Raw genomic sequence first — 22314 nt, 5'->3', positions numbered from 1 at the left:
GCAAAAATGCTTTCAATTTTGTTTTTATATTTAAGTATCTCTACCTATGTACTTACATTAAAATAGAGCATTTGATGCAAATTACTTGTACATACTTGGATACATGTTGTTACATTGCACTTATATTTAAAGAACCTGCATTTAATCACATTTTTAATATATAAATAGTAGTTAAAGACACCTATAAAATGGAATATAAAACGGGACCAAATTAACATTTAAAAATTCAGAGTTAAAAACAGCACTACCCATAACCATGAAGAGAGATCAACCAATCATATAAGTCGCAGTTACAATGAAAACAGAAATCACAGCGCAAGAATGTCTCACTCCTGTCAAGCAATGCAAATAACATAATTGAAGTCGTCTTATAATATCTCTTCACTACTTCTACATTTATATTATGTATGTGAATATGTCGCACCTGCCATACTGACATATTGTCAATCGTTTAGTCATATTGTACTAACATTTTTGATTTGATTACATTAATTCGCCCATTGCAGCTCATCAAGTACAAGTAAATCTTATAAATTATATTTTCAGTAAAAAAATTTCTCGAAGCTGGTTGGTTTGGTACATGAAATAGAATTCTTTATAGAAGTTTTTTTTCAAATGCCAATGGAGAAACTTTATGTGAAAAATGCTTCTGAAACAAGGGCCGCTGAAAAAGTGGGTGGTCTCTGTTCGAATAAACAGTTATGTGGAGAGGAACGATGGATGTTACCCTGCGCAAGACCGCAAAAATAGAAACCAGCTGACAAAACAAAGTATCCTGCTGCTTGTCGTGATTGTGACTAGTACACTGTAAATTATAATTAGTTAGACTTAAGCATGCAAACCTATTGCCGTAAAAAAAAAAAGTGAAATAGGAAGTTATGTTGTACTGACAAATGCTTAGTTAGTGTAGTTCACTTACTCAAGAGTTCTAAAAATTACTTGATAATTTACTTTAGATTTACTCTTGACCTACTATAGCTACTCAGAATTACTCCCAGAGTGCGTTGCATACAATTAATAAAAATAAATCAAATTTAATTGCCACCATTGTTGTGTTTGTCATGCTGAATGTTGAAGTCTGTGTATGACTCAAGTATGGTCAATTGCAAGATATTGTCACATATATAGAGGGATTGTATCAACCCAAAAAGTTTCACAAGTTGTTTATCATTATTCAACATGAAAAATAGATTAGTTAATGATTTTGTTAAAAGCTATAGGTCACTTTTTCAAAGCAACCTATTTATTCCCTTCCTTTCATAATAATAATAATAATAATAATAATTTGTTACATTTATATAGCAGTTTTCTGGTTACTCAAAGCACTTCACATGGAAGGGGGAATCTCCTCAACCACCACCAATGTGCAGCATCACCTGGATGATGCTATGGCAGCCATATTGCGCCAGAACGCCCACCACACAGCAGCTTACTGGTGGAGAGGAGACATTGATGAAGCCAATCAGTAAATATGGGGATAATTAGGAGGCCATGATGGACAGAGGCCAAGGGGTAAACTTGGTTATCACTTGAAACCAAATAACTGTGATTTCTTGTTTCATCGCTGCATCAATAGGAAGAGAATTACAATAATATAAATGAATTTCCAAGTGCCCAAGCAAAGGGAACACTACAAACAAAAACATTTTAGGAAAATCAACATCAATTTATGAAGTCAGCTTATGTGGTTCTCTCAGATTTTTAAGTTGTATTGACTGTAGGAATTGAGGGCAAACCAAATATATGAATCTTCCAGGTGATTCGTTCCATAATTCCACACAAAACTCAACATTCCAGAACCGTAAAGATCCCGGCCCCAGCTAGTCTACAAAACGACTTTATGGCCCTGCAAGCTTCAAAGAGATGAGCCTAAATAGAGGAAGAACTGGTCAAAGTTGGATAGTTTGGAAAAGGCTGATTGGTTCAGTGATGGCACGGCTCAGAACCCACCAAGATAAAGGCAGAGGTTGTTTGATCCCAAGACAAAGGATTATAAACAGACCACCTCCTTTTTAAGGACCTTTTGACGACCCCAGGGTGGGAATCTCTTAAAACCACAGAGACTGAGATTTTACATATAAAAATACATAAAATCATCCCAAAACAATTATTGACGGACTTCTAATCAAACATTGTTCAACTACATAATCCTATATTGTATCTACCATCTCTGTATGCGTCTATTATGCTTAGATCACATACAAGCCATGTAATTGTTATAACTATTAGATGTTTGAATGAAAGTGTGTCTTGTTTTCTATCAGTACGATCATAATGTTCTTAATTCAGAAGATGGCTTGATTGAAATCTGTGTAAAATGTTTTGTGTTCTTATAATAGGAATCATGTCTAAACTGTACACTTTTGTACTCTGCTAGAGCCGGAGAGTAAAGAGATCACAGATAACGCATGATTTACGATGAGAGTTGAAGAGAACGCCACCTCCCAAATAAAGACAGTGCCTAATTGGTCAGAACTCATCTAAGAGGCTGGACTAACAGCTGAGTTTAAAATCTTACGACCCGAAAAGCCAGTAGGGAATTTTAGTAGAGATTTTGTTAAGTTGGGTTGAGGTTTAGTCTGTGAATTTGTTCGCTAGAGCAAATTTACAGAAGTCATGGAGAAGCCATGACGAGGAACCAGACAGACGAGTAACCATGTAGACGAGCAGACAAAAGAACCCAAACCAAGATCAGAAGAACATTTTTTCTTAGCTTTCTTTTTTTTTTCTTTTTCTTAGCTTTCTTTTTCTTTTCCGTTGAGAGTCTCGATTATAAGTTAAGTTTTGCTGCAAAGTTTCGTGTAAATGATTCGACTGCAAAGCCCGCTTTCCAGCTTCAAAGACTTTCCATCCATTCGCCAACACACCACGTGATTGGCAGCCCAAACATCTATCCACGAGGAGATCGACCACCAGCCAGTCAACGAACCCGGGAAACGTCTCGGTTACGTATGTAACCCTCGTTCCCTGAGTAGGGAACGGAGACGTTACGTCGGATGACGACGAATGGGGTTTCGCTTAGAAAGCCTATCAACTTCGAGTATTACAAAACGAGCCAATGGCAAAGAAATGCCATGGGTCTGCAGAATTTGCATGGCGTAACTCCGCCCCACCTCGTGGGTATAAAAGGAGGACGCCGGCAACAGGCAGATATGTTTCTTCGCTGAGGAGCCAAGACTGAGCTCAGGCGATCCCCGCGGTACAGCGGAAAGTGGCAGGCAGACGTAACGTCTCCGTTCCCTACTCAGGGAACGAGGGTTACATACGTAACCGAGACGTTCCCTTTCGTTGTCACTCCGAGTTACGTCGGATGACGACGAATGGGGTTACCAGTCTAATCACGCCACCTTCTCAGCTGTCTTCCAGTGCCCTGCGTAAATCTGAGATCCCTGTCGTGAGACTGGCACGGACGAAGGACTCCTAATTAGCACAGGAATACCAAGGTACACTGGGGAGCATATCCCAAGTTCATGGGAAATATGCAATTACTGCCAACCCAGAGGGGGGGACTTAGAGAATACACATGTGACCCGAAGGAGACATGGAGAACACTGGGGTGTCCAGCCGCAGCTGGAATATTTCAACCCCAGGGGTGGCAAGGTGGCTTGCCAAGGGAAAGACACATGCTCGGGAGGCTTACAGTGGAAATGTCGAGTTGCGACATACGGCGGGAGCGTAGACCACCTTGATGGTTGATGTACGCTACAGTGGCGGTATTGTCTGAACGGACTAGTACGTGTTGGTTCTTGAGCACGGCCCGGAAGCGGCGCAAAGCAAGACGTACGGCCAGCAACTCGAGGCAATTGATGTGCCAGAGGCGGCGGGGTCCTGTCCAGGAGCCCGCGGCAGCACGTCCATTGCACATGGCACCCCAGCCCGTGGAGGAGGCATCTGTCGTTACAACAACATGCCGCGAAGCTCATTCCAGGGGCACTCCGGCCCGTAGAAAACTGAGGTCCGACCACGGGGTGAAGGTCTGACGGCAAGACGGAGTAACAGTTACTCGGAAGGTGCCGTGTTGCCATGCCCACCTCGGGACTCGGTCGCGAAGCCAAAGCTGAAGCGGTCTCATATGAAGCAATCCGAGCGGTGTTGCCACGGCTGCAGATGCCATATGCCCCAGGAGCCTCTGAAAGAGTTTCAGTGGAACCGTACTCTTGCCCTCGAACTGTCTCAGGCAAGTCAGCAGTGACTGCGCGCGCTCGCTCGTAAGCTGCGCGGACATGGCGACCGAGTCGATGTCCATACCGAGAAAAGAGATCCTCTGCACGGGGCAAAGTTTGCTCTTTTCCCAGTTGACCCGAAGGCCCAGACGAGCTAGGTGCCGGAGCACTAGGTCCCTGTGTTCGCATACCTGGTCTCGAGAGTGAGCTAGGATCAGCCAGTCGTCGATGTAGTTCAGGATGCGAACCCCGTGTTCCCGAAGGGGAACAAGGGCTGCCTCGACGACCTTCGTGAAGACGCGAGGAGACAGGGCTAGCCCGAAAGGGAGAACCACGTACTGGTATGCCTGCCCCTCGAAGGCAAACCGAAGGAACGGTCTGTGTCGAGGGAGAATGGAGACATGAAAGTAGGCGTCCTTCAGGTCGATTGCTGCAAACCAATCCTGGGGCCGCACACATCCGAGAATGTGTTTGGCAGTGAGCATCTTACACGGCAGCCTGTGAAGGGAACGGTTCAGCACACGCAGGTCCAGGATTGGCCGTAACCCACCGGTTTTCTTGGGGACAATGAAGTACGGGCTGTAGAAGCCGGTCCTCATCTCGGCCGGACGGACGGTCTCGATCGCACCCTTCGCCAGCAGGGTGGCGATCTCTGCTCTCATGATAGGGGCGTTGCCACCGACCAAAGTGGAGCGGACTCCCCTGAAGCGGGGAGGAGACCGCGCGAACTGAATCGCGTAGCCGAGCCTGATCGTCCGTGCGACCCAGCGGGACAGGAGGGGGAGCTCTAGCCAGGCTCCCAAAAACTGTGCCAGCGGGGTCATACGGACCACAGACTTCCCACCGATGGTGCAGCAGGGCGGAATGACTGGCCCGGACGTGGACGGCATAGCGGCCCGGTGTGGGGGCACAGTCATTAACCGCGCCCTGACAGAGGAGACCAGGGAAGGAAGAACGTTCCACGGGGGTCTGCTCTGCCAGGGGGCTGGCGACAGAGGCGGAAGGGAGCGGCACGGTCGGGGGACGGCGCGCACTGCCAACCGGCTCTGGGACAGAGGGGGACGAGGGGTGCACGGCTCGGAGGCGGCGCACCGTGTCGTCCGAGAACTCTGTGTGCTCAGGGATGGGAATGTTACTTCTTTCTTTAACCACATTAGGGTGCTGCCCACCCGTGGGTGAGCAGCGGGGAGTGGAGAACAAAAGATTCTCCCCCGGCCCTCCACCGGGGGAAGGAGTGGTCATGCTACCATCTCCTGAGAAGTAATTTTCAGCATCCCTGAGCAGCCCGTCTCAGGAGCGCCGCTTGGCCCGGCGTTTAGCGGGGGGCGGGGCTGGAGAGGGCTGGGGCGCCTTCTTACGGCTTCCTCCGCGACCGGGCCTGGGTGGAGGCTGCTGCTTGGGCCGGGCGGGAGGGGCGGGAGCCGCAGGAGGGCGCCCTCGGCGGCGAACGGACTGAGGGATCTGCCCGGTCGGCTGGGTGGAGGCAGCAGCGGGCCGTCGGGGCAGAATGTGCCTAATGGCCTCAGTCTGTTTCTGGGCGGTGGAGAACTGTTGGGCGAAGTCCTCCACCGCACCGCCGAATAGGCCGGCCTGGGACATGGGGGAGTCGAGCAGGCGAGAGCGCTCAGCGTCCCGCATGTCAGCCAGGTTCAGCCACAAGTGTCTCTCCTGGACCACAGCTGTGGACATCACCAGACCCAGGGAGCGTGCGGTCACCTTCGTCGCCCGGAGGGCGAGGTCGGTGGCGGCGCGCAGCTCATCGAAGAGCCCTGGGTCCGTCCTACCCTCGTGCATGTCCCTTAGCATCTGCGCCTGATAGACCTGCAGAGTGGCCATGGCATGCAAAGAGGCAGCCGCCTGTCCCGCCGCTCTGTAGGACTTCGCCACTAGGGTAGACGAGGGTGCTTAGGCTCGCCGCGAGAAGAGGCACTCTGAGGACACAACTGCATCGCAACAGAGCGCTCAACCGGGGGGAGCCCAGTGTACCCACAGGCGGCTGCCCCATCGAGGGGAGGAAAGGCGGATGAAATCAACGAGCGGTCGCGGGAAGACATGGGAGTCTTCCAGGACTTCGAGATTTCATCATGCACGTCCGGGAAGAAAGGTATTGGGGCAGGCTGAGTAAGGGGAAGCCGCAGCTGCACCCAAAAACCAATCGTCCAGCCGCGAGCGCTCAGGACAGGGTGGAGGGTTCCACTCCAAACCAATGCTCGCGGCCGCCCGGGAAAGCATGGCCGTCATCTCTGGATCGGACTGAGCCACAGCCGTATTCACACCCGAGGGTGGCAGCTGTGACGAGTCGTCACTTCCAGACGAATCAGACCTGCCTAGTGATGCTGCGATTGACATCGCATCTTCCTCTGGAGCGCCAAAGGACACCCGCGGGACCTCAAAGGACGGTCCCGCGATGATCCCCTGAACGCTCGCGGGTTGCAACACTGGAGAAGGTGCTGCGGGGCACGGACACATAGTCGGCGCTTTGTTCCACACAGTCACCCTCAGATCACCCTGGCCACCAGCCAAAGTAGAGCCTCTCGAGGAGGCGCTAGATCGGGATGTGGATGAGGGGACTCTCACTCTTGCGAGATCCTTGAGTCTCGATCTAAGTGTTGCGATGGTCATGTTCCCACAGAAAGAACATGACTCATCCACGAGCGCTGCTTTAGCGTGATCAAAGCCCAAACACACCAAGCAGCGCTCGTGCCCATCAGAGTCAGACACCAGTCGACCGCAACCAGAAGTGCACGGGCGAGGCATCTTTAAAAAGACGTGCCGCGTGCAAGCTCTTTTTATGAGAGAAACTCAGTGCTGAAGCGCCCGCGGAGAACACACTCGCTGGCAAACCACGCTCAGATAAGCAGGAAGTGTGCACTCGCCGGGAGATCGCCGTCACACCAACACTGGAGAGTTGCTCGTCTCGTAAGAAGCTGACAATCAGAGATAGCTTAAGGAGTGAAGAATTACACTTGGCTCCGAAGCGAAAACATATCTGCCTGTTGCCGGCGTCCTCCTTTTATACCCACGAGGTGGGGCGGAGTTACGCCATGCAAATTCTGCAGACCCATGGCATTTCTTTGCCATTGGCTCGTTTTGTAATACTCGAAGTTGATAGGCTTTTTCTAAGCGAAACCCCATTCGTCGTCATCCGACGTAACTCGGAGTGACAACGAAAGGGAACACCCTTTTACGCCGACAAAAGGAATTCCCAAAGAAACGCACAGACAAACGCAAGTATGCCTCCAGACTCTTAGCTGAACTGGTGCATTGAGATAAACGTGAATAACCCGCCTAAGAAACGATAGAAGGGTTAAATTAATGATTGATGGTTCGTTCAGGTCATGTCTTATAAGTGCATATAGAAACTTGGGAATTCATCATCTCACTCTTAAAACTCATTCTTTCCTCACTCTCTTTCTTTCTGCAACTCGTATGAATGTGTGTGTGTGCATCTGATTGTGTTAGATATTAGTTTTATGTGTTAGAATAATAAATAAAGTCTTCTTTTTATTTTAAAGATAATTGTTCTGGTGTCATGTGCTTACAGATTTAATGTCTTAAACTGGTGATCTAAGTTACCTTGGATATATATAGTGTTTCACTATAGTTTGGATATTTATATCTGTTTTAGAGCTGATAGTTACGGCCCGTTCAAATGAACGCTGGAGTCATTTGCTCGGCCGTTTAAGTGATTCTTTAAGATTCCCTATAACTTAATTAATAATTCCTTTTGAGCTAAATTGACCTGTCTGACCAGACACGTTACTTACTTAGTTCCTTACATGACAATTCAATAATCAAGATGACTTTGGGAAATGAGTGAATGCAACTAGAGAAAGATATTGGCAGAAGTAGAGGAAATAAGTAATAAGTCTATTAAGAATTGCCCCACCTCAACAAATTTTTTTTTTTGCTTGACAAAATGGCACTCAAACCAATCAATTATTCTGAACTTGGGTTTTCTGAGTAATCATGGAATAGTATGTGAATAGTATAGATTACTATAGATTTTTACAATTAAGTTAATAAATTTAAGTAAAGTTAACTAAAAAGTGTTAGTTACAATAACAGTGTAAGAAATTGTTTTTGTATTGTGTCTGGTTAGGACATGGTGTTATTGCACATTAGTTACAAAATATTATCACGACTAACTGGTTTAAGAGGGGGTCTTGATCTGATAAAGTCCAAAATCAGCTCATGAGCATTTCGTTTAACACACGTGGGAATATTTCCATCTACCTGCAAAAGAAAAGGAGGCATAGATTCATGATATTATAGTTATTATCAAATATAAAAACAATGGTTAATCACTGTCATGCTGCATCAGCTGAAAAATCTTTCCAAAGCCATAATCTCACACATAATATAGTCGACTTACCAAGTTAGGATAAGATTAATTCAGGGATAAACCACTTAAAATGTGCTTACTACAGCAACCTCACTGTCCTCTGCATGAGTAAGCATAGTTAGAATGGACTCACTACAACTTTGCGAAGTTTATATTTGCGTGAACGAATATCTTGCATGAGCATCTCAAAGGGCGTGAGGCTGAACTCCGTGGGAAGAGGGTTAAACGGCTGTTCCTCCACCTTCTTGAGCTTCACACCCTGCCTCAACTCCTTCATTAGCTGCACCCACAACCGAGTCTAAATGAACAAAAGACAAACACACAGTTTCCATTATTACATGACCCATAGCTCATACACTGCTGAACATCACAAAGACATATATGATTAAATGAAACTACCATTTAAACTACTGTTCTAATAAGCACATCTTTTACCCAGTCAGTGTGTTGAAGAGCATCAAGCTCAGTGGTGGAATTTTCCTCCTGTGGTTCCTCTATTCTGATCTTCTTCAGCATCTACAGGAGAATATCAGATATTTATCAGAACATAAGAGAGGAGGGTATAAAGCTTTGCATATTAAATTGACACATAAAACACCACATTATATAGTTTTTGTGAGAGTTCAATCACAGGGCTGATTGGCTGCACAACACTGCAACAAATACCCCCTCATATAAATCATGCTGCTATGAGACCAGCAACAGTCCCTTGACTTTGCAAATATGTTGCAGATCCCAGTCAGAGCAGCATCTAAAAAAAAGTCAAGTCACCTTTATTTATGTAGCGCTTTTTACAATACAGATAGTTTCAAAGCAGTTTACAGAGATAATAGGAAAATAATGTTGTAATAATATTGTTAAATATAAAATTCAATGTCCCCAACTAAGCAAGCCAAAAGCCAATTGCGACAAAGGCGACAGTGGCAAGGAACCAAAACTCCATCAGGTGACAGAATAGAGAAAAAAAAACCTTGGGAGAACCCAGGCTCAGTCACACATCAAAATAAAATGATGCCATTTAAATGATCGATGTTAAAACCCATTATACTTGAAAATTTTTAACCTAGTTCCCTTTTGAAGTGGGACTGCGTGCTGTGTCATGGAGTCGACGCTATGGGAACATTTCGTGTGAACCAGTGTCTGAAGCACGCGTGAATACATGACGGTCTTGATTGGCTACCATAGTTAGGAGATGGCACAGGCACGCCAATAGGCTACAAAAGGGCACCTACAGAAAACGTCATCAGCTTCTTTGTCTTCATGGAGCCATTTGTTTGTATATTTGGAGTGGCATTGCTTAAGCACTCTAAGACGCGAAAGCGTGGGAAGCGAGCCGGCGAACCAGGAAAGCACTCCAATGCTTGACTGGTGCACAGCACAACACTGTGTTTTTGTTCTACCCCAAAAAACAGACAAACTTTTTCTCCTGTCCCGAACAAATAAGGAATTTTCAAACTTTACTGCTCTGTTAAACAGAAACCTGTCTGAAAAAAGACATTCCGGAAACTGCATTACATCTGTTGGGCTTTCAGCTGTTAGCGATGCAGAATCAGCAGGGAAATCAAGAGGCGGTGGGACAGCTTTTTACATCAAAAAAGGGTGGTGGACAAATGTAACAGCGTTTAAGAAGATGAGCTGTCCCGATCTAGAAGCGCTCTCAATCAACTGCACGCCTTTCTATTCCCCGCGGGAGTTTTCCTTGTTCCATGGGCGTAGGTTTGGTCTCAGCTTTGGTGGGCATTCTTTCCACCCCATTCTTCTTGGATAGCATTCTATCATGATAGCACGACTTCTATGAGTCTATCCGTGCTGCACACCCCTAATTAATGCTCCTAATCTTGAAAGATTGCAGAAGCTAGGTTTAACTGTAACAATATCATGGGTAACCAGGATCACCAGTTAATACTATTTTCCACAGTAGAATCTGCATTTGAAAGCCTGGTCAGTCACTACTACTGCTAGTTATTTGTGTGGCTAGTTATTTTTGCCTACTTACACTCTGCTTTATGAAAAAGCTTTGTATGTCCCCTTTCTTCTTCTTGGGTGACATAGCTGATCTACAAAGTACAAAAAGGGGCAAAAAAACGGAATATTAAAATGTTTTACTCTGGCCTTTGTATATGGCAGGCAGAGAGACAGCCCTGGTAACTTACCGTCGGCGGCGTCACGCGCACACACACGCACACACCACCCGCTCGCTGCCAGTGAGTGCAAGGACAAAAAGTAGTCCCGGCCCGCGCATGTAGCCTGCCCGTCAGAAACCTGCCGCCAATCAAATTACGGCGTATCTTGTAATGTCGTCGTACTGGCCGTTGGAATCGATCCAAATAGCAGCGCAAAGATCCAAATGCAGCACAAATATCAAACTAGCAGTTCAAAGGAGCTTGCTAAATATTGGTGGGGACAAATTTGTCATCTCAAAATATTGATTTGGACTAGTACCTAGCGTCCCCCCCTAAACCTATGCCCTTGCATTGTTCATTCAAGCGTGCGTGAATGCAGCGCTGCAACAGTTGGATGATCTGGGGCCTCATTTATAAAACTTTGCGTAGGTTTTGCGTCAGAAGTGGCGTACGGATGAAACATAGGACGTGCGTACGCACAGAAATATTCGGATTTATAAAACCGTGCGCACGCACATCCTATGCATTTTTCCCTTAATAAATCACAACCAATTCTAAATATAGCGCAGCTTTTACGGCTTCATGTCACGCCCATAGTTGCCCATAAATAGTCCGTCAAACGCCCACAAGCTAATATTCATCGATTGCGAAAGCATGGTGAACACAGAGAGGAAATCAAAAAAACGTAACTTCACTCAATGTGAATTAGAAGTTATCGTGGCGAAGTGGAAAAGAGGAGAAAAATGTTGTTTGGAGGGCACAGTGTGGGCATTACTAATGCCAAAAAGGCACTTGAGTGGCAAATGGTTACAGACGCCGTAAATGCTGTAGCCTCAGAACATCGGACTGTGGCCGAAATAAAAAAGAAATGGTCGGACATTTGCCTCATTTGCCAGCAAGTCTTTTGCTGTCTGAAGATGCGTTCACTCCGAATCCTTCCATTTTCCACATCTTCTAAGAGCGCAAGATCAGCCATTGTGCGTCATTACGCATTGTGATGGGGCATTTTATTTCCATCCATTTAATTGCATCCATTTAATTTTAATATATTAAAATTGCGGTTATAATCTACTTGGAAATGGGAAATAGTTCAGCGCAAATGTAATTTCTAGCAGTTTTCTGAATGTTTGAGACATACGTCATACTTTATTTTATCTAAAATAAAACAAACTAATGGCATATGCATGAATACCATAATTCCGTAGCTGATGAAGACATTTTTACTAAAACAACTTTCCCCAGTGGACAAATAATCTATCTATCTATCTATCTATCTATCTCCCTAATTATCTATCTATCTATCTGACTGACTATCTAATTGCATCTATATCTGCTCCGCCAGACGGACACATTGGCGAGAATATCAGTTTTGTACATTATTTCGTTCTGTTTACCATCTTATTTATGAGGATGAATTGTATAACATGCCAATATTATTGCAGAACATATTTCACTTTTCTTTTTGCAAATAGGCCCTATGTGTTAATTTGCATTTCTGTTGCAGATCGATTAAACGGGTGTTCGTGTAGGCTGTTAATTGTAAGACTTGCTTTGTGAAGCTTCGTTTTATTTATGAGAGGCAGTATTGCCATTTATATTACACAACGGTCTACAGTTTCACACACTTTCACGTGTTTCTTCCATCTGCCGACGGTGTCGCCATTTCTCATTTCACCCGTTTTTGTGCGTACGCCTGGGTCAGAGCTTGCATGAAGGACCGCACATTTTACCGTCAAGTTTGCTTTTTATAAATACCAATTATTGCGTAGAGAGCGGCGTACGCCTTCTTTTGTGCGTACGCAACGTTTATAAATGAGGCCCCAGATCACAGACACGGAGCAACAACACCCGGACTCTGTTATAATCATTCTTGGGGACTTTAATAAAGCAACTCTCTTCTGTGAACTGCCAAAATACAGACAGCACATAACATCACGTGTCCTACCAGAGACAGTAATATGCTTGACCACTGTTACACCACAATAAAGGATGCATAACACTCTGTTCCACGTGCAGCTTTGGGGCTCTCTAATAACTGTCTGATTTGTCTTATATCATCCAACAGGCAGAAACTTAAATCATCTAAAGCTGTAGTAAGGACTGTGAAGAGATGGACCAACTAAACAGAGTGGACATTACAAGCCTGTTTAAAGTGTACCGATTGGAGTGTTTTTAAAGCTGCTGACAAATCTGGATTAGCTCACAGATTCTGTGACATCATATGTCAGTTTCTGTGAGGATATGTGCATTCTTACCAGAACTCATTTAGCATACAACAATTACAATCCATGGTTCAAAAATGCAAAACTCAGACAGCTTCATCATGCCAAAGAAGATGCCTCCAGTAGTGGGGACAGAGTCTTGTATAATAAGGGCAAAATACACTGACAAAGGAGGTCAGAGTGGCTAAGAAAAACAACTCTGAAAAGCTGACATCATCTATGACCACTAACAGCATCCAGCTTTCCTATATGTCAGCCCCTCCTATTCCAATAGATATGGAGGTTGCATTAATTTTGCTTACCCATGTCATATATGAATGGGCTATACAGGAGAGGAGAATTGGCATGGAAACCACCCGCGTCTTACTCCCTCATCTGTTGCCCCTCCAGCTTAGTCTGGAGGTGATAGTGTGGACATAGTGATAGTGCTATGTCAATACGGTTTCCTGGCAGTTTACGAGGAGCAATGGAAGGACAGAGCATAAAGGTGAACATTGTTGCCATTGCGACCCACTCTCTGCTAGTACTTTGGCGGAGGTAGAATCTACGTTTACCTCACTAAAACCATAGGACTGTTTAACTACTAGCCAACAGGGCCACGTGGCTAACAGGTGGAATGTCCCTTGCAAGTCTTTCGGTAATGGAGTTCTTTGAGAAAGAAGTGATTAATTTGTTATTGCCATGGCACCCCTCTTTCTTCGTGGCTCCCTCTGGATTATGGAGGCGGGGTGTCATCAGGGGCGACGCCCTTTTGGCTGGTCAGTAATAGAGAGCCAGGAGGATATGGACATTCTCAAGTATTCTCTCAGTAGGCTTCCCGAAAGCACTTTTGCGTGATTGGAACCTCTGGTCTAGTTAATTACATGGCACAGTGAGCAGGCATTTGTTCAGTATGGCGCAGTGGGTATTAATGTCCCTCAATGATGCAGCATTGAGTTTCACTTCGAAAGGGAACATATAGGTTATTTATGTAACCCAGCTCCCTGAGAAGGGAAAACGTGATGCTGTTTCGCATTGCCATATTTCAGGCATGGCTGTATGTCTTCCTTCATACAATCATACAATCTGAAGCTGATGATGTTTTGTCTAGGCACCCTTTCATAGTCTGTCTGCGCACCTGTGACGTAACCTGACTGCGTTAGCCAATAAAGATTGGAGTGTATTTACCATAGACTGTAAAAAGATATGGACGTAGTGTCTGTTATGTCACCCTTAGGTTTCTGAAGAGCATTTTTAAGAGATGTTCACAAGTCTTTCATCTGGAGTCCGAGTCAAGTCTGAAGTCTTTATCACTGGAGTCTGAGTCAAGTCTCGAGTCTTTTGTCACAGGCCTGGGTCGAGTCTCGAGTCATTTCATGTCTTACAAAAAAATTCTCAAATTTCAAAAACCTATTATTTGTATTATATAGACAAAATATATGATCTTTTTAGGGGCCAAGCCCCGAAGGGGCTGAGCCACCTATTGTATCTGTTAGTTTTCTTATTACAGTTTTTCTCGATTGCTAAGACACATTTCTTGAAAGCTGCTCTCCTTTTCTCTAAACTGTGAACACAAAACCCAATTTTCAAGCTACATTCACAAAACCTCAGACTCTTCTTCCAAAACCAAACTTTCACCTCAAAAATGTTCAATCTGTGCTCAAAACTGAACTATGTTGTCAAATAGTGCCCCGAGTCAATCAAAATTAAAAACACTACTGAACAGTCACTAAACACTACGTAGAAAAATAGAAAACACAATGCTCAGTACATGAAGCTGGAGAAATAAATGTTTATTGTTCACTGTAGGCTAAATGCATGTTGCAAAACAAAAAAAAACTGTGCATTTAGCACTTGTACAAAAAGACAAAACAGAAATCTTGTGTATTTACACATAGCACTTGTAAAAACAAACAGAAATCTTATGCGTTTGCCACTTGTGTACAGTAAGTGTGTGTGTGTAAAAATAAAGTACAAAAATATACAAATAAGTGCATTACTCAGCCACAGCATCATGTCTCCGTACTGGGTCAGGCCACAGGACTTCATCCACATCACAGGCCACATTTTGTCTGGCCAGGCAACGGGAGAAAAACCCCCTGGCATGCCGTATCCAGGCTTGGCGTGCCTCCACACCGATGTCACCACAGGCAAGTCCCATGGCTTGCAGGAGATTTACCCTGGTGTAAGGTTGGCGTTCATATACCTTCCACCGCCATGAGGAGAAGAATTCCTCAATGGGGTTTAGGAAAGGGGAGTACGGTGGAAGGCAAAGATTGATAAAACCTTGGTTCATATTGAACCACTCTCTACCTTGGAGGGCTCTGTGAAAACTCACATTGTCCCAAACAACAACATAGATGGGATGCTCATCCTGCTGCCCTAACAGAGCATCTCGCATGTGATTGAGGGAAATCAGGAGCTGGTGAGTGTTGTAGGGCCCCAGGTTGGCATGATGGTGGACAACCCCATGATTGCTGATGGCAGCACATAATGTGACATTGCCACCACGCTGCCCAGGAACACCAACAATGGCCCGATGGCCAATCACATTACGGCCTCTCCTTCTCCTTTTGGTGAGATTAAACCCAGCTTCATCCATGTAGATGTATTCATGGGGTCTTTCCATTGCATCCAGTTGAAAAACCCTCTCTAGAAATGTGACGGCAAAAACCACAGAAGCAATAATGCAAGTGAAGAATCTTTAATGTAACGATCACGGTCAGATGACACAAAACAAGACTGGTAGCGCAGGGACAAGATGGTCAGGGTCCCAAGTGAAGAGTCTTGAAGTGAAGTGAAGTGAAGGTCCAGGTGAAGTGAGGTAATCCACGGCAGTGATAATCCCAGGGAACACGAAACAAGACACGAGTTGACACGCCGACAGGAAAAGAATAACCACACACAACGAAGGACATCCAACAACGATCTGACAATGAGAGTACAAAAACAGTGAGTATAAATAGGGAATGGGATGAGCTGCAGCTGGTGGGTGGATAATGATCAGCTGGAGCGCTGATCAGCAGGATCGCTGATCAGCAGAACGGAGTGGTGACGCCCACTCACACACACCCACACAGATAACAACAGAAACACGAGACAAGAAGGAATCAATAAATTTATGAACCGTGACAGTACCCCTTCTCCTAGGAACGCCTCCTGGCGTTCCCAGACTCCCTTACCTGTCGATTGTAATCATCAATAAGGGAATGATCCAGGATGTCTGTAGCCGGTACCCAACTTCTCTCCTCCTGACCGTAACCTTCCCAGTCCACCAAGTACTGGAATCCGCGTCCCCTCCGCCTTGAGTCCAGAATACGATTTACCGAATAAGTGGGTTCCCCTTCTACGAGTCGCGGCGGGGGAGGAACCGGGACTGGCGGATTAATCCGAGAATAAAACACGGGCTTGATCTTGGATACATGGAAGGCGGGATGAATCCTCCTGTACACTGGAGGCAATTTGAGGCGGACTGTCACCGGACTAATGATCTTGGTGACAGTAAACGGGCCCATGAATTTGGGAGCAAGTTTGTTAGAAACGGAGCGGAGAGGAATGTTCTTAGTAGAAAGCCACACTTTTTGACCAACGACGTATACGGGAGGCTTTGACCGGTGGCGATCGGCCTTGGCCTTGGTGCGCTCCCCCACCCGGAGTAGAGTCTCACGGGCTCTAGTCCAGGTGCGGTGACACCTCTGGACAAAGGCGTGGGCGGAGGGAACCGCGACCTCGGATTCCAGACTGGGAAAAATAGGTGGCTGGTATCCTAAACTACATTCAAACGGAGACAGGCCCGTAGCTGACACTGGTAACGTATTGTGGGCGTACTCCACCATGGACAGTTGTTGGCTCCAAGAGGAAGGATTCTTGGAGACCAAACATCGTAACACCCTTTCCAGATCTTGGTTGGCTCTCTCGGTTTGACCATTGCTCTGGGGATGAAACCCTGAGGACAGACTAACAGTCGCTCCCAGTAATCTACAAAACTCTTGCCAAAATTTGGACACAAACTGGGGTCCTCTGTCGGAGACCACGTCTGTCGGGAGGCCATGAATACGAAAGACGTGATCTACGACTATCAACGCTGTCTCCTTAGCTGAGGGTAATTTGGGTAAGGGAATAAAGTGAGTCGCCTTCGAGAATCGGTCCACCACGGTTAAAACCACCGTGTTACCCTGAGAGGGTGGGAGGGCGGTGATAAAATCTAGAGCGATATGGGACCAGGGTCTCGAAGGGACAGGCAGCGGTTGAAGGAACCCATCTGGGGGTCGATTGGAAGTCTTACCAGTGGCACAGACAGAGCAAGCCAAAACAAAACTGTGGATGTCACGAGCCATACGTGGCCACCAGAATCGTTGCTTGGCTAAAAAACTAGTACGGTTAACTCCCGGATGGCAAGCCACGTTGGAACAATGAGCCCACTGGATAACGTCAGACCTTAATTCCTCTGGCACAAATAAACGGTTCGGTGGGCAGGCGGGCGGAGGCATTACCCCTTCTAAGGCCTTCTTGACCCTCGATTCGACCTCCCATACGAGTGTGGAGACGAATAGATTCCCCGGTAAAATGCACTCGGGAGTAGACGGGCGTTCGGATCGATCAAAAATGCGCGACAAAGAATCGGGTTTGATGTTTTTGGAACCCGGGCGGTACGAGAGAGTAAAGTCAAAACGTCCGAAAAAAAGTGCCCACCGAGCCTGCCTAGAGTTCAATCTTTTGGCAGTTCTGATATATTCCAAATTCTTATGGTCGGTCCAGACGATAAAGGGTACCCCTGACCCCTCCAACCAGTGACGCCATTCCTCCAACGCTAACTTGACTGCCAACAACTCCCTGTTACCAATATCATAATTGCGTTCGGCAGGGGATAAACGATGGGATAAAAACGCGCATGGATGAACTCTGTCGTCTGTGGGAGAATGCTGAGATATCACCGCTCCTACCCCCACCTCTGACGCGTCGACCTCCACCACGAACTGCCGTGATGGATCAGGGGTAATCAGGATAGGGGCCGAAACAAAGCGGTCCTTCAGTTTGGCAAACGCTGTCTCAGCAGCGTCTGACCACCTGAACGCAGTTCTGGGGGAGGTCAAGGCGATCAGAGGCGAGGCTAGTTGGCTGAAATTACGAATAAAACGCCGGTAAAAATTGGCGAATCCCAGAAACCTCTGTAGGGCCTTACGGGAATCCGGGATTGGCCAATCTACCACAGCCTTAACCTTCTCGGGATCCATGCGAATTCCCTCAGACGACACAATGTATCCTAGAAATGGAACAGACTGTGCATGAAAAACGCATTTCTCCGCCTTGACAAAAAGCCCATTCTCTAGCAGCCTCTGAAGCACTCGCCGGACGTGCTGCACGTGTTCCTGGAGAGAAGATGAAAATATCAATATGTCATCCAGGTAGACATAAATGAACTGATCGACCATATCTCGCAGCACGTCATTGACGAGAGCCTGGAAGACTGCTGGGGAGTTGGACAGCCCGAAAGGCATGACCAAGTATTCAAAGTGCCCCCTAGGGGTGTTAAAAGCAGTCTTCCATTCATCCCCCTCTCTAATGCGGACCAAATGATAAGCATTACGTAGATCCAATTTCGTGAAGATAGACGCTCCCTGCAACCTCTCGAAGGCTGAAGACATCAACGGCAAAGGATAGGTATTCTTTACCGTGATGTTGTTCAACCCTCGGTAATCAATGCAAGGTCGCAGAGATCCGTCCTTCTTCCCCACGAAAAAGAACCCCGCCCCCGCTGGAGAAGAAGAATGACGGATGAACCCAGATGCTAGAGAATCAGAAATATATTTCTCCATAGCCTCCCTCTCCGGGACAGAAAGTGAATATAACTTGCCTTTAGGCGGAGACTTACCTGACAGCAAATCTATAGCACAGTCATAGGGACGATGAGGAGGTAGAGAAGCAGCACGAGACTTACTGAACACTTCCTTCAGGTCTGAGTACTCCGCGGGCACGTTAGATAAATCCACTGCCTCCTCCTGAAACACAGAGACAGCAACAGACGAACAGGCAGACACAAGACAGGACTCATGACATCTACCACTCCATTCTAACACAGATTTCTTTAACCAGTCGATCTTGGGGTTGTGTTCAGTTAACCAAGGGTGTCCGAGAACGATGGGTGCAAGTGGTGAGTTCATGATATAAAAGGAACATGTCTCAGTGTGGTTTCCAGATGTGGTGAGTGTGATGGGTCCGGTGATGAGGGAGATGGTAGGAAGATCTTGACCATTGAGTGCCTGAACTGCTATTCTGCTGGTGAGTGGTAGAAGGGGAATGTTAAATCTTAGAGCAAAACCATGGTCCATGAAGTTACCTTCTGCCCCAGAATCCACCAGTGCCTGACAGTCGTGATTGTTGCCTGACCATCTTAGTCTTACCGGGAGGAGGGTCGATGTAGATGAGGACTTCGCAGCGGAGATCCCACCCGACAGTAGCCTCAACCTTACTGTCGGGCTTGGCCTTTTACGGGACAGTTGTAGGCGAAGTGTCCCGCGGCCCCACAGTAAAGACATAGTCCTTGGGATCTCCGCCTCTCCTTCTCCTCCCGGGAAAGCCGAGCTCGCCCGACCTGCATGGGCTCGTGATCGTAGACGGGGCTGACCGCGTCCCCGCCGCTGGATCGTGGGCTCTCAGCTCCTCCCCTGGCCCGATTCGTGGGTGCTCTCCGTTCCACTCTCGATAAGCGTGCGTCCACACGAAGGGCCAGATCCACGAGTCCGTTGAGAGATGTTGGGAGATCCAGGGCGTAGATCTCCTTTTGAACGCGGTCAGCCAGCCCATGCAGGAACATGTCCCACTGCGCCTCCTCGTTCCAGTGACACTCTGCCGCCAGGGTTCGAAATTCGATGGAGTAATCCGATACTGATCTTTCCTCCTGTCGTAACTCTGCAAGCATCCGAGCCGCCTCTCTCCCGGCAACCGCCCTGTCAAAAACCCTTTTCATCTCGGCGGAGAGTGTCTGGAACGAGGCGCAGCATGGATCCTGGTTCTCCCACACCGCCGTTCCCCAGAGAGCCGCCTTCCCAGTCAGTAATGTGAGCACAAAAGCCACCTTCGAACTCTCCTGGATAAATGTGCGAGGCTGCAGGGCAAAGTGCATAGAGCAACGTGTTAGAAAAGCACGACAGAAACTTGGCTCACCATCGTAGGTCTGTGGGATGGGTAGGCGGGGTTCTGACTGGGAGACTCCCTCAGCTGGAATGAGGGGAACGGCCGGTGCGGGGGGCGCAGTGGGATCTCGTAGCTGTTGTATCTGCTGGGTGAGCTCGGACACCTGCGCCACCAGTACTTGGACAGCGCGTCCCGTCTCATTAAGGTTCCTCTCCTGGGTCTCCATGCGCTGAATGCTGGAGTTAATGAAATCCTCCAACGGGCTCACCTCACTCGCTGCTTCCATTACTGGTCAGATCGTTCTGTGACGGCAAAAACCACAGAAGCAATAATGCAAGTGAAGAATCTTTAATGTAACGATCACGGTCAGATGACACAAAACAAGACTGGTAGCGCAGGGACAAGATGGTCAGGGTCCCAAGTGAAGAGTCTTGAAGTGAAGTGAAGTGAAGGTCCAGGTGAAGTGAGGTAATCCACGGCAGTGATAATCCCAGGGAACACGAAACAAGACACGAGTTGACACGCCGACAGGAAAAGAATAACCACACACAACGAAGGACATCCAACAACGATCTGACAATGAGAGTACAAAAACAGTGAGTATAAATAGGGAATGGGATGAGCTGCAGCTGGTGGGTGGATAATGATCAGCTGGAGCGCTGATCAGCAGGATCGCTGATCAGCAGAACGGAGTGGTGACGCCCACTCACACACACCCACACAGATAACAACAGAAACACGAGACAAGAAGGAATCAATAAATTTATGAACCGTGACAAGAAATAGATATAGTTTTGTAAGTGATATGGAAAAAGTGATTTAGGCCACTACAGTAAATCACAACTTAGAGTAATCAACATTGAATGTGTCTGGATATATAACAACCTGTACATACTGGAATCTTTGCTCTTTGATTCTGTCTGAGTTGCGATCAAATGGCACTCTGTATAGCGGTTTCATGCGCAGTTGTTGCGCTTGAGGACACGATCAACAGTAGAGAGGCTGACACTGTTGATACCCTCAAAATTTACATGGTCCTCAATGATCTTTTGCTGAATTTCACTCAGTTTAATGGCATTGTTCTCACGGACCATATCAACAATTAGGGTCTCTTGGTGTGTGGAGGATTAGTGACCCCCCATGTGGCAGTCTTTCAATTCTACAAAAATAGAACATGGAGTTACAAAAAATATACATGGAATACCAGGCCTACAAACAGTTAGACCAACCCTCCATTACAATTCTACAGTACATTGGTACAGTGATGTACTGAAACATATATTTACTTACAGTATACTGTGGTACAGTATATAGTATGTCATACAGTAATTGCTGTCAACATTTACATACTGTATTACAGTTTTTCTCGATTGCTTAAACACATTTTCTGGTACTTGAGACACAATGACCACAACATGTAACTCATTCACCAACCCCCTGAACCAATTCTGCTAAACTACAAGCACAATTCCTGCTCTACACTCAAATTGCAGTTCTAAAACACACTTTTTTCAAAACACTACACACAATTCTCTGCTTTTGGCACAATTTTCATGCAGAAAATATCTTGTTTTCACAAGTGTTACATCCCAGGGCGTAATTATTATGTGTGCAATGTTTTGGTGTTTTTTTTTTCTTTCTTTGTTCTCTCTCTCTCATTCTCTCATGTCCAAATGGGGGCCAGCTGATACGAATTACTATCATCTCCTGGTTCCCACTGATTGGCTCCTGACTAGGGAAGCTCGTGGATAAAGCTGGAAAGGAAAAGCCAGTTGGGGGAGATCCTCTTTTGACTCCAGGGTGCCCAGACTGTCTTCTCCTGCCTCACCCCTTTGCATGTGTGTTAAGAGCAATTGTACATCTTGTTGTCAATTGCTGACATTGTTGATTGTTGTTGATCTGAACAGACTTGGACTGTGGTTAAACCAGCTCTTACATTCTTCAAACCAGTTACCAGACTCCTTTTTGATTTAAGTTTATTTTGGAAGCAGTAGGGAGGAGGATGCCATTTATGTTATGTCCACCTTTTTCTCCTGTGTTTGGCTAGAGAGGGAGTGAGGTAAGGTATTTGTTATTCTGAGTGAGACAGGGGAGGAGAGTTCTTGGTTGCCAACTTGTTGATAATTTCCTTGTTACTGCCTCCCGGACCCCTTAGACTGGGGAGGCACGTAACACAAGGAACACACTGCCATTCAAATATGCACACTGACTCATCACAAGGGCAAACACCCGTCACACTATTTTACAATTAGCAATCAGAGCTTTAGCATAAAAGGGCAACAGGTGAGCTCTTCAATGGAGCAATGGATGCCAACATTGGAAACAGAGGCAGAGCCAGAGGAGTGAGA

General features: G+C 46.4%; 1 protein-coding gene across 1 annotated transcript in view; it reads right to left on the bottom strand.

The window, feature by feature from the left end:
- The window catches only part of spire2 (spire-type actin nucleation factor 2), a 140220-nt gene that overhangs the window by 45174 nt on the left and 72732 nt on the right, over window positions 1-22314 (bottom strand). Inside the window, exons 4-6 of the mRNA XM_077211340.1 lie at window positions 8944-9024; window positions 8642-8806; window positions 8313-8399 (exon numbers count right to left, since the gene is read on the bottom strand). Of these exons, the coding sequence (XP_077067455.1) occupies window positions 8313-8399; window positions 8642-8806; window positions 8944-9024 (333 nt within the window). The remainder of the gene's footprint in view (window positions 1-8312; window positions 8400-8641; window positions 8807-8943; window positions 9025-22314) is intronic.

Source organism: Siphateles boraxobius, unplaced genomic scaffold (genome assembly GCF_051911475.1).
Source record: "Siphateles boraxobius isolate OS27281-9 unplaced genomic scaffold, OSU_SipBor_1 65, whole genome shotgun sequence".
Taxonomy (NCBI): Eukaryota; Metazoa; Chordata; class Actinopteri; order Cypriniformes; family Leuciscidae; genus Siphateles; species Siphateles boraxobius.
The sequence above is the reverse complement of the archived record's forward strand: the minus strand, read 5'-3'. Positions and strand labels throughout refer to the sequence as shown.